Source organism: Netta rufina (assembly GCF_964035555.1).
Source record: "Netta rufina genome assembly, chromosome: 27".
Taxonomy (NCBI): Eukaryota; Metazoa; Chordata; class Aves; order Anseriformes; family Anatidae; genus Netta; species Netta rufina.
In genome coordinates, this window is record NC_140151.1 from 5,987,647 (window position 1) to 6,002,863 (window position 15,217).

Sequence of the window (15,217 nt, forward strand, 5' to 3'; positions counted from 1 at the left end):
GAGCATAAGCATGGATATCATGAAAGAAAAGTGCTGTAACAACTTGAAAAAAGGGCGCTTTCTTTGAATCCTCAGTTTAAGAGGCCAGCAGAGCCTGCAAGACTTGCCTTGTTTATGAGCTGGCACATTCTCGGCCAACGAGTTCCTCGTTCAGCAGCCATGGGTGAGGCCAGATTTACACGTTGAGAAATCAGGCTGCTAATGCTTTACATGAAAATAATTAATCTGTACAGCAGACAGCATGGAACAAAGTTGCACCAGTAATTCTGTGGCTTTCAAATTACGATCAAAACAGCAGATATCAGAGAGATCTTTATTTTCACTTACTTTAAAGGAAAGGGAGACAATTTAATCCTGTAATGAGAGAAAGTATTACACACTTGCTCTTTATAGGCAGTGTAATTATTCAGCTGCTCTCCAGAATCACCAAAATAACGACAAATTAAAATGCCTTTCAATTCCATCCACCTTTTATAACTATTCATCTTCTGGAGTTATTATCACTCCAAAGGATTCTTTATATTTTAGGCAGCAGCCACTATACATTACAGAAAGCACATGGAAAATGGTACTGCTACCAATAAAAGTTGCAGTCATCAAGGTAAGAAAAAAATCATTCTACTTTGTTGTGAAGCACATGATACAACTCAAGTATTTAATATAATTTTCTGAAATTCTTGAAATTTATTGGAAATGTTATCCCAGCCTGGTGAGACAGGACATCACTGCACTGCTTCTATGTGCATGCTTGCCACATCAAACACCACAGCAAGGAACGTGTCAGCCACAACAGGCTGTAAATATTTGTTTACACTTTCTTAAATAGATTGGAAAAAATATGGAAATGCAATCACAGTGAAGAGTGACATTTGTCCAGGCATGATATTTACAATGTTTTGATTAGCTCCGATTTCTGAATAGCCAAGCAGTTTATGTTAATAAATACCCTATTCCAATTAGACATCTGTGTTCTGAATCAGAAAAAAAAAAAAATACTCGCAGGCACTAAGCCTGCTGTCATTTGCTCCTCAGCAGGCCATTAATCATCTGGGCTTTACAATCCAACGACTGTGGGAAGGGCTGGGAGGAAAGATCTTCAGAGCACACCTCAAAGTAAACATGGCCATTCTCAACCCTCCAACATTCGTTTTGGGCAAATACTGCCCTCCTCCAGCATGTTTAGATTCCTACTGAATCAATCCTACCATGATGGCAGCTGCAGGATCAGGTCCCATTGCTGCACAAATCCTAAAATTAATCAGAAAGCAGGAGTTTGAAGGGGAAACCTAGATGTGTATTAGCATCTACGAATGTGTAAATGAGTGGTTATAGAAAACCAGCATACCATTGCAAATTCTAGATGTGGCAAAGAGGTCTGCCTGATCAAAGAGACAAAACAAAGGTGAGAGGATCAAACCCCGCTACAGATGCTGGAATCGCCACCCCGGTGCAGCCAGGCTCCGAATGGCCAGGGCCCCGCTCCGCTCCCTGCAGCCATGGGGCGAGGGGCAGCACGCGGCTCCCGCTGCCCCACACCTTACTGGGGTGCGAGGCCATGGGACCAACACAGGCACCAGTGCGGGGCCGGGCTCTGCTCTGCGGCCACGGGACCCGTGGGACCCCCTCACCTGAGGGAACGCTTCCAGCCTGGCCCCGAGGGGCACAGCGCGCCCTCCCCAGTTCCCCCACCATGCACACTGGTAAGAGGAGGGAAGTGTTTTTCACAGTGCCGCAAGCTGACATCCTGCGCCAGCATTTCTTTGACCCCAGAACTTGAATATCGCCTCTCTCCTTTCACAACCACCAGGACTCTCATTCTCCCTTGTTTATTGAAAAGGACTTTTAGCAGATCTTCGCAGCTCACATAAACCACAAAAGAGCGAAGAGTTTTGTGTCTTTCCTATTGTAAGCAGCAAGGAGCAAGGCCAGCATGTGATTTTCTTCCAGTGTTTCAGAGATAACGTGACCTCATTCGCACGGCTCCTCACAAGCCGCATTTTTCGGTTGCCATCGGTCCCCATAGAAACTGAGCCGCTGGTGCTGACCGCGGTCCAGCTGAGCTGGGCACTTGCAGCCCAGCGCCTCACGCTGCGCTTGTTCTTCTGCTGTTTTCTGCTCGTTTTGGGGGGGAAGGAAGGGAGAAAGGGGGATTAAAAAAAAATCGCACATCTATTTCTGGAAAGCAAGTCAAACAATGACTCAATCATCGCTGTGCAGTTCATAAATCCCTAATTAAAGGTTTAGCTCCCCTTCCCACTGCAGATGTTCCAGAGTCCAGCCACATTTCAAACCCCACTTCCGTGCAGCCTGTGCTTGCGTTCCCCAGCACAGACCAGCTCCGTCGCTGCACGCCAGTAACCTGCAGCTCCTGCTCAGCTGCTGTGCGAGCGCACAGCTCCCGTCAGAGCGATGATGAGCACGGCCTGACCCCTGACGTAAACTGACTGGGTGCCAGATTTATGATGGCTCAAAAGAAATATTCTTCTGTATCTGGCTCTGGCTCCAAATTCCTCAACTTATTATATGATATTAATAAAAAGGATGCATTCTTGCTTCATTTTCACATATACAACTAAAAGTATCTGCACCCTGGAGAAAAAAATGGGAGCTAGTAGCCATTGCCTTGCTTTGCAGAATGATTGGCCAGAGGGATAAGGACTAGCTCAATACTAGCTACCTCCTTCTGCTTCTTTTATTCAACATCAAAATACCAGCCAAGACACTTTCAGCTATTTTTCTCCCCCACATTCCCTCCATGTTTTGGTCATGCAAATAAATTCAGCAGGAAGCATTCAGATGAAACCCCGACACTCCTGTATATAGCTAGCTGAGCTCTCCCCATCAGACCCCGCAGAAGGAAGAGCAGGTTAGCCACGGGCGAAGCAGCCTCTGACCTCCTGCCCCACTGACGGGGCTCTGGCACCAGCAGCACTCATGCTGAGACACAAGGGAAGGTGCAAACGTCATGGCCTGCTGCGCAGCCACCCAGGGGCTGCTGTACAGTGGGTTATTTAAAGCAATTCCAGCAATGCCTTGGATGTATGGTGCCCTCTGGAGAGCTCTCGAGAGCTGTAATAAATATCCACTACTTGAGCTGGTCCTCATAAAAGTTCTTCTCTGCCAAAGCAGCTTTTCAGAAAACTCTTCTGCCTGGTATATGTTGGGTGCTACCAGTTTCCAACTTGCAATCACCTTCCTGGTTAACCCATCCCAAAGCTAAATCCCTCTCCTTTACAAGCCCTTTTTTATTATATTAAGTATGACAGCTACGTAAAATGTTTTGTTGCCTTGGCAACTGCAATGCACTAGCTTCAATCTGGGTTATAAGGAAGAGGACAGTCTTGACACTAACCCACAATAATGAGAATAACAAAAACCGGTGGGCAAGAAACTAAACAGGGTATGTGGCTTCCTTACTTTGCACACATGTGCAGAGCAATTTGCTTCTCCTGCACCCACGAGAGCCAAGCTCACGGACAAGGTAGGAGTGGAAATGAGTGCAGAAGAGCCACATCTGGATTTCAAAATGAGCTTTCAGTGCATAGAAGAGGTAATCATTTGCAGAAAGCATAGTGTAAACAAACAGAGGCAGCCCTGCCAAAATCTACCAGGCTTGTGCAGCTCTGCTCTTCCTTTGCATTGGAAGCAAGGCTCAGCAGAGGGCTGGTGCCCCCTTTGTCACCTGCACATTGGCCAAGATACAATGGAGAATCCCTCTTCACAATGTATTCATTTATAGCACTAGTAATGAAGATTTCTTCATCATTGTCTGCACTATCGATGTCTTCTATAGTCAGGAACGCAACCTGTAAGAGTTGCTTTACCTTTCTGAATCCCTTCACTGCGTGCTGTTACCATAACCCGCAGAGCTGGCCCCAAGCACTGTGTACGAGCTCTGTGCACGCAGCACATGGAAGAACCAGGGCCATGAGATGCCCCAGGCTCATCGCAGGGCTGCAGCCCTGGTCCAGCTGCTTTAGCAGCACAGATGGCTCTTACAGACCCCTTAAACTGGAGCGGGGGCTGTGCTGGTTTGGGATAAAAGGTTACGGTAACTTATTTCCTCAGTCCGATATAGAGGACAATGAAGCCACAAAAACGCCTCTAAACAAGGAGAGCAAAATCTGGTTACACGCTAATTACAGGGTGGGAAGAGCTTTTGTTTTGCACAAACCCAAGCTGTCGATCTATTGTCTCCCATGCTTCTGTGCTTTCCTATAGGAGCTGCAGAGAGCTGTGCAGTACTCAGATACTTAGGCTCAAAGAAAATTGTATAAGAATGAACAATGGATAGAGGAAATAAAATAATCAGAGCAATTTCCCATAGAAATTGGTCAGACGAATGTCTCTAATTGGCATTTCATTATTACATTTGTAACACACTTTTGTGTGAATTTATTACTTTGTTTCCTCTTGTACTGAATGCCCATGAAAATCCCTTGGGACGAGATTTGAATCATTACCAGTGAATGGTAAGAAACTAAATTTAGAAAGACTGATAAAACCATTAATCTGTAAAAGAAGGAGGTCCTTAAAAGTCCTGCAGGCCTTTGAGCCACTCTGGTGCTCCCTGCACAGGCTGACTTGATCCTCATGGAGATGAAGGAGGAACGGGCCTTCCTATCAATAATTCATGTTTTTTTCAGAGCTCCAGAAAGCTCAGGGACCAGAGTTGTGCACTGTCATGCAGCTTGCTGCCATCCACATGAGGCGCCCCCAGATGCCAAACCCAGTCCTCACTGCCCTGGGATGTTCAGTACATCATACTCTGGTGCTCTCCTATTGCTCACCCTGTGCCCTGGTGTTTCTGGTCTGGAAGAGTCACTCTTGACTAATGACTAATTGCAGGTGACTGAAAAACAAAAGGGGGAGGTGTGGGTGTAAAACAGAATGAGCGGCACCCACCCATGCTGAAAAAGAAAAGTGGCACATCTCTTCTGCACAGTCCTATCTCCTGTCTGTGAGGCTGCTCTGATTTGAAATGAACTCCTTTTTCCTTTGCAATAAGAGCAGCACCAACAATAGCAATAAAAATACAAACTCAGGAAGACTGGCAGGGGAAGGATGAATTACAGCTCCATGCCCCGGCAGCACATCACAGCTGCTCTCATTTCAGGTTTCCAACAGGAAGAGCTGTCAGCTCTGTTTTCCTGCAGAGGGAATTGGTTGCGGTGGGTACCGACACTGATCCCACCGGCACCGTCCCTGCATGCGCAGCCTGCTGGAGCAGGGATGTGCCATCAGTTGGACGTACCAAAAGAGAACAGGGAGGCAAAAAATGAAGTACTGAGTCTCACAGGGCAGAGCCTACAGCCACCTCTTGACTGCCTGGCCTCAGCCGTCTCCTCTGCAGAGCCATCCAGACTGGGAGGTGCTGCCAGAGCAATTACAGCCGCTCAGCAGCTGCCTTTCCCTCCACTCCATCCATCCTTTGCAAAGAGGGGGAGGCAGAACAACACCTCATTAGAAAATCTGACGCCATCGGTTCCTTCCGCTAATTAAGATCCTGAATATGACTACATGCTCAGGTCCAGGAAGGGTAATATCTGGAAGACATTCAAACACTCTGTGTGAATAAACAGGGCAGAGATAACATGAATATTACAGGGAATCTTTGAAGGTCTAACATTAGCAGAAGAAGGGCTGCATTTGTCCTTTGGTAGCTTAAGCAAGATGAGGCATTAGTACTTACTGACGGATTTGATCATCCACCCTCATCATTCAGACTGCACTTAAAACTACCTGTAGTATTTCAGTAACTAATGCACCTTTGATATCCCTTTTCTAATCTGGGCAGCCCTCAGTGCTTCAGCCTGAAATGGTTCCCAAAGCTCACATGTAAGTGTATTAAGAGAGATTAGTTCGTTAATCTACTCTTTGGTACCACGTATCTCTATCACTTCATTTTAATAATTTGTACTAATTGACAGAGCAGATTTCCTCTAAGACTCAGAAACTTGGGTAGTATGTAATTGCTCTAAATCATAGCACAAACATTTTCAGTAGGAAACACCTGAGCCCACTTTGCTTCCAGTGCCTCTCCTGAGGCTTAACACACAAAAGAGGCTCCGGACGCAGTATGGCATCACACGAGGTGCTGTTAACCTCTTGGTTCACTGCTGCCCCTTTGTTCTTTGTCCATCCCAAACCAACATACACTGTTCAGTTTTGTGAGGATGGGCAGATATTTGGGTTCCCAACACACTCTGATACACTCAAATCAAGCATTTCAGCAGGGAGAGACAGCAAACCTTCCACGCGGCGACGGGTAGGGGATGGCAAACAGACTGCGCTGCCCTTGGGGGGGCACCCAGCAGCCCCCGGTCTCAGCCCTCAGATCCCCCTCCATGGGTGCCTCCAACATCCACGTGTAACACTGGCAGTGCCTCGGATGAGGGGCGTAAAGCATTGTTTTATATATTTGCCTGTTCACCTAGGTGGACACAGACAGAAGGGCCCAGGAGCAAGGAGATACCCACTTGGTCTGGTGCTTGGAGCCCTTCAGGTGCGCGTGGTACTGCTCTATCGAGTTCAGTGTGACGTTGCAGATGTTGCACGTGTAGCTGCGCTTCAGGCCTGCAAAGAAAAGCCAGAAGTGTTAGTTGTGCACCGGCTGAGCATTTTGGAGTAGGTTGGGGGCAAGCTTAGGGCTATGTAGAGAGAAAAGCACCTCTGTACCGCAGAAAATGGCAGAATTTGCTCTTACCCATGAAAACTAATGGGGAAAGCAAAGCAATTCTTATCTTGTCTACAGAGAACCATTTGGGGAAAAATAGAACAGTGGTAATGCCGAGAGAAAATGCATGGGTGGTCACCACAGCTAAGGACCTATTCCTCCTCTTTTGCAGTTGCAATTTGCTATTCCTTTTTCCCTCTGCCTTTCTGCTCCACACACCACAGGCCAGTGGTTGTCACTGTCACTGCAAAAGGCATCTGCCTTAGGAAATGTGCTGAGCCTCCTCATCCTCTGAAGGAGAGAAAGTGAGACACCAAGCAGAGGACTTCCCTTCCATTCCAGGTCCCTGGCACAATCCTGCCTGTGCCACAGGCTGTTCTGAATCAAAATGGCAGCTAGAAAGTGCAAATGGATGAAGATGTCTGAAAAAAAGAAAAAAAAAGAAAAAAAAAAAAAAAAGAGCATTAACCCTTGCCCTCTGCTAGCTTCTAATTAATCAGAAGGCACTCAGATCTTGTGTTTCATTTCCAGTTTCCTAGACTTTCTCCTTACAGTAACCTTTCTATTTACTTTTCCAGTCCAGGGTACACAAGCATTAGGGAAGCCTAAAGGAATATTTGTAAAAGGCACAGAGGGAGCAGAACCAGGCAGGGTTCAGAGGCAACTCCCTTGTGGAGACCGCAGTCCCCACAGCTCACCATCGCAGGCACCTCTCTCCCACGACTCTCACAAAGCATAATTTTGCTCACACTAATGAGTACTGAGGTCTCATTTATTCCTCTGCTCTTTTGTAGCATGCACAGATCAGAGTGTTATTCCTCATCATTGCATTTAGAGGCCAGACCACTTAGGGGCCTTTGTTTTCTCCTTCTTCCTTTTTTTTTTTTTTTTTTTTTTTTTTTTTTTTTTCCCCAAAAAAAGGATCAACTCACATGTATCCACTGAAATGAGAGGCTGGATTTGCTGAGCACATCAGCTGATCTCCAAAATCCAGGCACCCAGCAGCCTGTGTCTGAAGGTTGAGCTGCAAACCTGGCACGGGTTGCCTGGGGGCCATCCAAAAGCTGGGAGCCAGGAGCTCGTTTGCCTGACAGATTTACTGTTGGCTGCAATACCTGTCTGCACCCCGACCACAGAGCAGCCTTTGCTTTACTAATTTTAGCCCTCCATGGATGCAAACAACTATTCATAAAGGCGTTACTCTCACTGCTGGCCAGCTGAGCACCACTGAACTAACATTGCAGTGCACTCACAGTGGAAATGTTATTAGAAACTTTTGGGGTTGTTTTCATTTGTTTTGTGTTGGGGTTTTGCTTGTTTTTCATTTTTAACATCCAACAAATCTCTTCGCTGCACCTGCTGTTTTCCTTTTGTTTTTTTTTTGTTTTTTTTTTTTTTTTAGTATGGCCACAGCTACAAGTCATTTTCCAAGCAAATACCTCACATTTCATTTTATTGTAATGTAAGTTGCAGAAAGCTAATACGAGTTAATGCAAGAGCAGGCAGCCCAGGGAAGTGCTGGTCTCCACTGAAATGTACCAGTAACATGCATGCAAGCTTTATCTGCTGCCAGCAAAGAGGACACAACGACACAACTGGTGTCAGCAGCACTGAATCAAAGCACATGGACACCTCCAGGAATATGGGGGGGGGGGGGGGGCCACAAACGGGTGGAAGCTGCATTCCCACACTGGGCCACTGGCCCCATGGGAAAGATGCTTAAGCTCGAAGAGGAGCACTCAATTTTGTGGACAGAAAATGTACTCAGAGTAGGCAGCATTTCTCTGCTAATTCACTGCACTGTGTCTGGGCACAGACTGCAGGGCAAAAAAGACCCAGACAATTAAGCAGATTCACGCACATCTCAGACAGAAGCTGCAAAACGATTTATGAGCAAAGTCACAAAAACAGTCTCTGCACATTCACTGGAACACATCCAAGATGAAGAATCAACAAAAATTCACCTGTGCTCCGTCTATTGCCTATGATCACATCTCAAGAGTCCGAGACATTCACTGCAGACAAGACATTTATTCACCTCAAGAGTGTGCATGCACAGAACATGACCACGAGACCCTGCAGGGTTATCAGGGCAGTCACAACGCAAACAAGAGCATGATAACAAGAGATGAGCCACCTTTCTTTGGAGATATTCCCAAGTTACATACAAACCGTGTCTAACTGTTGTGTAACAGCAGAAAAAAAAGCAAGAGATGGGAGATGATTTATGCATACAATAAAAATTGCTCATTTAAAAATTGTAATAGCTTTTACACTGCTACCAAAGTTGTTTGTTTTTGTTTTTGTTTTTGTTTTTGTTTTTGTTTTTGTTTTTTTTCTGTTAACCGGGACTCAGACTGGGAGAGTTATTATTGCTTTTCTTCTGGTACCATCCTTCCCACTTTGCCTTCTCTGAAAAACTGAAAATCTAAAAATAGTAACCCAGCAGACAGGCAACAATCAGAGTTAGAGGCAGAGGAAAAAGGCCTTTTCCCAAGACAGCTTGCTGCCCAGTGGCTGGTCAAAATGACCAATAGTATTTTTGGTTCACGTCAGTGTGTATTTCCTGGAAAGATGCTCAATTTGGTCCACTTCTGAAGAAATTTATTCCTAGTGCCCTGCTACACTCCCCCCTCCCTCTGGAAAGGACATTAGCCTGCTTCGGACATCACAGATCAAGTAATTATTTATACACTAATGTTCCGATTTTGCCTTTCTAGACAGGTTTTCACCCAAACCATTCATTAATGACTTGTGCAGTCACATAAGAACACAATATTGTCAAGAAAGTTTCTCCACAGCTGCAAGGGCCTTTGGGCCTAGCAGATTCAATTTGTTTCTCTTTTATTATTATTATTATTATTATTATTATTATTATTATTATTATTATTATTATTATTATTATTATTATTATTATTTCTCTGTCCGTAAATGGGGAGAGGCAGACCACTATCTGGGTTCAACATTTATTTTTTGCGGGAGGGATCAGAAGCCTCTTTTAGGAAATCCAACAGCAGTGGCATCTCCTTGCCTTTCACAGCACCCAACTCCCACAGGCTGCTCTTGTGCCCCGGTGGGACCCGTGGGGTCTGGAGCCAGTGGGTGCTGCAGCAGGGGCTTGAGGACAGCTGGGGCGAGAGCATCCACGCTGTGCCAGCATCATGCAGGGACCGTACGGCAAGGACGGGCTCCGTGCCCACCCAGCTCCATGTGCTGTGCCAGAATGAAGGGCAGAAAAACAAGAGCAATTTCTGGTTTCTATAAACGGAGCAAACTTGGCAACAAGGCGCCAAGGGTCAGTACAACTCAGAGTGCCAGAGTGCCCGGGAAAGGATAAGGCTCTCTTATCTCTGGCGTGTACATACCGTTTAACTCCATTATTCTTTCACCTTGGGAAAAGAGTACAGTGGTTTCAAAGCAGAATTACAGAAACAGTCACTTCTGTGCCTCATCTAACATGTTTTTACTGAAAAGACAGAGTGTGTCTGAGTGTACATTAAATGTCTGTTTCCTTCCTGGATATCCTTGAAAAAGGGAGATGGCAATCTAAGTGTTCTTACTGCTGTTATGTAGGGCAAGACTTGACATAAATTAAGCATTTAAATGCAGGCCTAAGTGTTTCCAATCCCCTGATTCTGTTGTCTCCCTTAATACCCTGAATGTAAGAGAGTGGTTTCTTCTCTCCTCCCCTCTTTTGTATTTTAACATCCCGGTAATTCCCTTGGCATCGCAGGCAGTATTAACATCACTGACATTAAACATACATTGGCATTACAGTAAACCATTGATGCTAAAGTAATTTCTGTCCTGTTCTCCTAGAAATAAAAGGAATTGTGAATTTCAGAGTCTCTGTGGTCAGGTTTCTGCTTTGCACTGATTCACTTCCATGAAGATCTGAACAGAGCGTTTCAACCTTAATTGAAGGGCTCGGCTTAAAATACCAGAGTTGTGGGATTCTTACCATGGGCTGCTGAGCTCTTTAAGAACAGTTTTAATACACCATATATCTGTCTCTTTGAATTGCCACAGTATTATTTCTTCAAAGAAATTGTTCAAATACTCCGTTTAGAATAAGTAATGTACAACATTATCAAATGTGATCAGTTTATGCTTACCATAATTAACCGTATAGAGTATACACTAACCATTCCCCAGCTATATCTTGCAGGCTCTCATAAAATCACATTTATCTTTTTTGAACATCAGACCCTGGCTAGACAAAACAGCCCCACTTTGGTCAAACACCTTGAACATCTCTCACCTAGGAATTTGGCCCAACATAAAGCTAAACATCTTTAAAAATATCCAGGTGAGTACTTGAGAATAGGGAGTAAGCTATAGGGCAGAGGTATTTAAGTAGTCACCTACACCGTTGTGTGTTGTGATGTGGCATGGCAAAAAATCACACTGCAAATACGTTTTTGGATGCTCTCCTTACTGAATGCACTGAAGATGCAGCAGCAATGGTTTTACAGCCACGCTCTGACCACCGCTGGCAGCCCATGGACGTTGCACTGGGCTCTAGGAGGCAGGGACCAGATACACTCATGCCACAGGGCAAGGGATGGAAGAGGCACCGCAGCAGGGACAGGAGGTGCCTCGGCACCTCTTGCAGCCTTTGGACAATGCCGTGACCCCAGCAAGGCAGAGACCAGGACTGCAGCCTAAGAACCTAGCAACACTTTAAATTAAGGTAATAAGGTTCTAATGCTCAGCGGCTAATTTAATGGCAGACACTAACAACAGCCTTACTGAATCTTAATTACTTGTGTAGGTGGAAACACCACCAGTGACTAGAGTTCTGAACTGGGGACACCGATTTCTTTCCACAGCACGTCAGAGCATCTCGCAGTTGCAAACAAGGGGTTGCCCGACCAGCCAGCCAAAATCGTGAGCCATGAGAAGGATTTGTGGAGCTGAAGCCTCAGGTGTGAAATGGCCTCCACTGAAATTAGACACAGAATAATAAAAATAGCCTTGGATAAACTGCAGGATGAAACTAAAAGCAACGATCACTCCCAAAATTAAGAGTATTGATCTCACTCGAGCTTACCAAGGTTGCCAACTCAGTTGAAACTAGCATCATAAAATGCACCTAGCCAAAGCCTGAACAAAGTGTGCTGGAGTTGAATATCAGTACAGAAGGTAGTCTGCAGTGCCAAGGTGGTCCCAGCCAGAGTAGCTTGTTAGTAAATTCTGTGTTCTGTCTATATTCACATTTACTTTTGCATCCTCATGACATATCAGCATTCTCTCCCCTGAATCATGACAAGCATGTAAAATTGAATGCACTCTTATATCCATTAAATAAAATATTAAAAAGTAAAGTCATTAATGTCATTCTGCATAAAATGCATTAAAACACATTCCAGGGGAGTACTTGTTAAATTGCTTCTTACTAACCAAAAGCGACAGCACAGTACAAAAAGTATTTATAAGGCATACAAGAAAATTACGAGCCATGAAGGAAAATTAAACTCAGCTCTTTGCCTGATTTTTCAAGATAGAGTCTGCACCTCTGACAATTTACCTTTGTATGGAGAATACAAAGGCTGTAGGTGACAACAACCCGGTGCAACCATTCCCATTCTGCTTTACTGCAGAGGTTGCTATATTTTATTCTAGGGATTCATGGTGCAATCCCCTTGACAGGCACTGGTTTGGGCTCTAGGGACTGGTGCCTTTCTTACTCACCAGTTACCAAGTGCTCTGGGAAGACGACTCATGTTCACATGGTTTACAGCATCCCATCTACAGGCAGGCCCTTAATCTGTCTCCTTCACTCTGTAAAATCCAAATTTCACTGGCAGGCACCACAGAGAGCCAGCAGAAAGACGAGACCCAAGGCACAGCACCCTGAAAGGAGCTGAAGTGGTGCAGCTCCCTCTGCTCTGCACTCTGCAGTGCCACTGTAATGGCATTTAATTTTAATGCAACCCCACTACCTAGATCTCACACAAAATCATCATTCTTCATCACCCTGAACAGCACCCACTGCTTGGCCAAAGCATTCAGACTATGTGACCGAGTGCTCACATGCATCGTAGCTTTACCTTGGAACACGCTAGTGAAATGGTGCTGTTATTGAGGCATTTTTTGCTCCCCCCTCCCCTTTCTCATTTCTGAAAAGAAGTAAGATTTCAAAATTGCAGGATGAGCACTTGGCAAGAAGAATTAATGTTTTTGTTTCCCATAAATATCACTTGTCCAAAAATATAACTCTATTCTTATTTCTCCAAATACACATTCATATTTATCAATAAATATTTTATTATAGCCATTATCAAAGCATCAAAGGCTGCTGAAATGTTGTACTTCAACTGACACTGCTCTTTCCAGGCTTACACAACGCATCAAACGTCTCCCACAGTAGTCAAAATACAATTAATATTTAACTTGTGTTGGGAAAGCCAGGGACAGCATGGAAAGGAAATGAGTCTGCATTCTAGTGAACAGTGAGGTTGCAAAACAAGCAGAGGGAACAGAGAGCACATGGCCGTGACACCAACCACGTCCTGCAGACACCAAACTGCAGGACACTGAAATCAATGGTCAGACGAGGTCTCAGTTGCCCGCACAGGACAGGTTGCCATTGGGTAACTCTGAACCTTTTTCTTGAAGTAATACTTGACACTATCTGCCAAAGTAAACTATTTCCTTGGACATCCAGGAGATTTCATTCTGTGTTTTTGTTGTTGTTGTTGTTGTTGTTGTTGTTGTTTTGTTTTGTTTTGTTTTGTTTTTTGGTTGGTTTGGTTTGGTTTTGTACACCACCAGCAGCCTGCCCCGCTTTCCTTGGCCTGGCCGTGCAGCTCGCAGCACCTAGAGCTCACCTCTGCCCGTGCTGTGGGTGCTCACACCCCACACGGTCCTGCTGGTGCTGGCAGGACGCACAGCCCTCCGACTTCAACCCTCCTAAGCAGGAGCTAAATGAATAAAGCACTTTGCCGTTGATTTATTTACAGTTAGTGACATCTTCAGCCACTCTTGAGCTTGGCAGAGTTCGCAGTACTAAGCACTTCCATGTTACTGCCCCAGGTTTTATTTCCCTGTGTATTTTCAGCAGTGGGCAGTGACTCAGCCACATGAATCATTTACGGCACTGTGAGTCACACCGGGTAGCACACGAAGGATCTGGATAACCATTACAAGGCTTACTGGAGATCAAGAAATACACAACATACTGCACAGTAATTAGTATTTAAAGGAAAATTATTTCATTTAGCAAGGAAAAAGAAGGTATCTTAAAATGTTAATGCTCTCCCATATGGTTTTGAAAATCAAACCTGTACTTTTTGCTCAGCACATTTCAGTCAGACATACTGTGTACATGCAGGATTATATCTGGAGACCACAGAGAACGCTCTTTCAAATGGAGGTCCTTACCTATTCTCCAGTAATTATATCTCTATATTAAAAAGGAGCTTTGTTCAGAGTTCAGTGTGAGGCCACATCCTCAGGTGGTTTAAATTAGCACATCTCCATAACCACACACAACTTTAAGTGAGCTAATGACCAGCATCTGCCTGCCACCAACATGATACACCAGCAGCAGGCAAGGCAGCTGAGGAGGGCTCGGCTCGCTCACTGCCTGGACCAGCCCAGAGAGATACTCTCCCTTCAGCAGGAAAACAGCAAATTTATGTTTAACACACTGAAAGCAAACAATCAATACTTCTCTTGGGCCCAGGGTGCTGCAGAGTTTCACACACACCGATTAAGTCACATTAGACACCATGTGCTCTCTCTCCCTGCAGCAGGGTCGGGCTCTGCCTGCAGCAGTGGAGCAGCCCCGCTCCTGGGCTCCCAGTCAGGCTGAGCGCTCTGCCCTCCTTTCCTCTAGGCTCAGAGGGATCATCCAACACTTGCTCAAGGATGGATGTACTAACAGATGAGACTACTTTAGGGAGAGGCAAAATAAAAGCTTAGAAAACAACTTCTAAATAATGCTGCTGAACTGCAGAGCGCCATCTCACAGCAGCATCAGACTCGGAAGGCAGCAGCACCCCCCTGCTCTCCCCTTGCCCTCACCTCTCAGCTCGCCAAGGTCCAGGGTCTTCCCCAGCTGCTCCAGCAGGTCGGCTCTGGCCGCGTTCTTCTTGTGCTTCTTGCCATCGTAGTGCTGCTGGGCCATCATGGGGTTGTTGAACCAGGCGGCACACAGCTGGCAGTACCGGTCCGAGTCCCTGCGCTGGTGCGGCGAGGACACCACGGGGGGACGGTCCGTGTGCGGCTGCTTGAGGGAGCTCAGGGCGGTTTCTGCAGAAGAGAACACTCGGGGGTTAGCTTTCCACAGGTGATAGCCCCAGACCCTGAAGCAGATCCTGCACTAGATGCCGGGAATAATCAGCAGTGGTTACAGTGTCCCACCAGATATTCCAGATGGCATTGCTTGGAAATCTATCATTTCTCATAAAATAAATAAATAACATAAAATAAAATTTAAAAATTGCCGTTACACATCTCATTGTTGTGACTGAATCTACTGAATTTCTCCTCCTTAAGTTGCTACTTCCAGGAAAAATTGCCAGTGGAGAATAA

General features: G+C 45.4%; 1 protein-coding gene across 1 annotated transcript in view; it reads right to left on the bottom strand.

The window, feature by feature from the left end:
- Positions 1-5,516: 5,516 nt before the first annotated feature.
- The window catches only part of ZMAT4 (zinc finger matrin-type 4), a gene marked incomplete at both ends in the record, with an annotated part of 34,027 nt that continues 24,326 nt past the window's right edge, over positions 5,517-15,217 (bottom strand). Inside the window, 3 exons of the mRNA XM_084302368.1 lie at positions 5,517-5,546; positions 6,476-6,576; positions 14,708-14,935. Of these exons, the coding sequence (XP_084158494.1) occupies positions 5,517-5,546; positions 6,476-6,576; positions 14,708-14,935 (359 nt within the window). The remainder of the gene's footprint in view (positions 5,547-6,475; positions 6,577-14,707; positions 14,936-15,217) is intronic.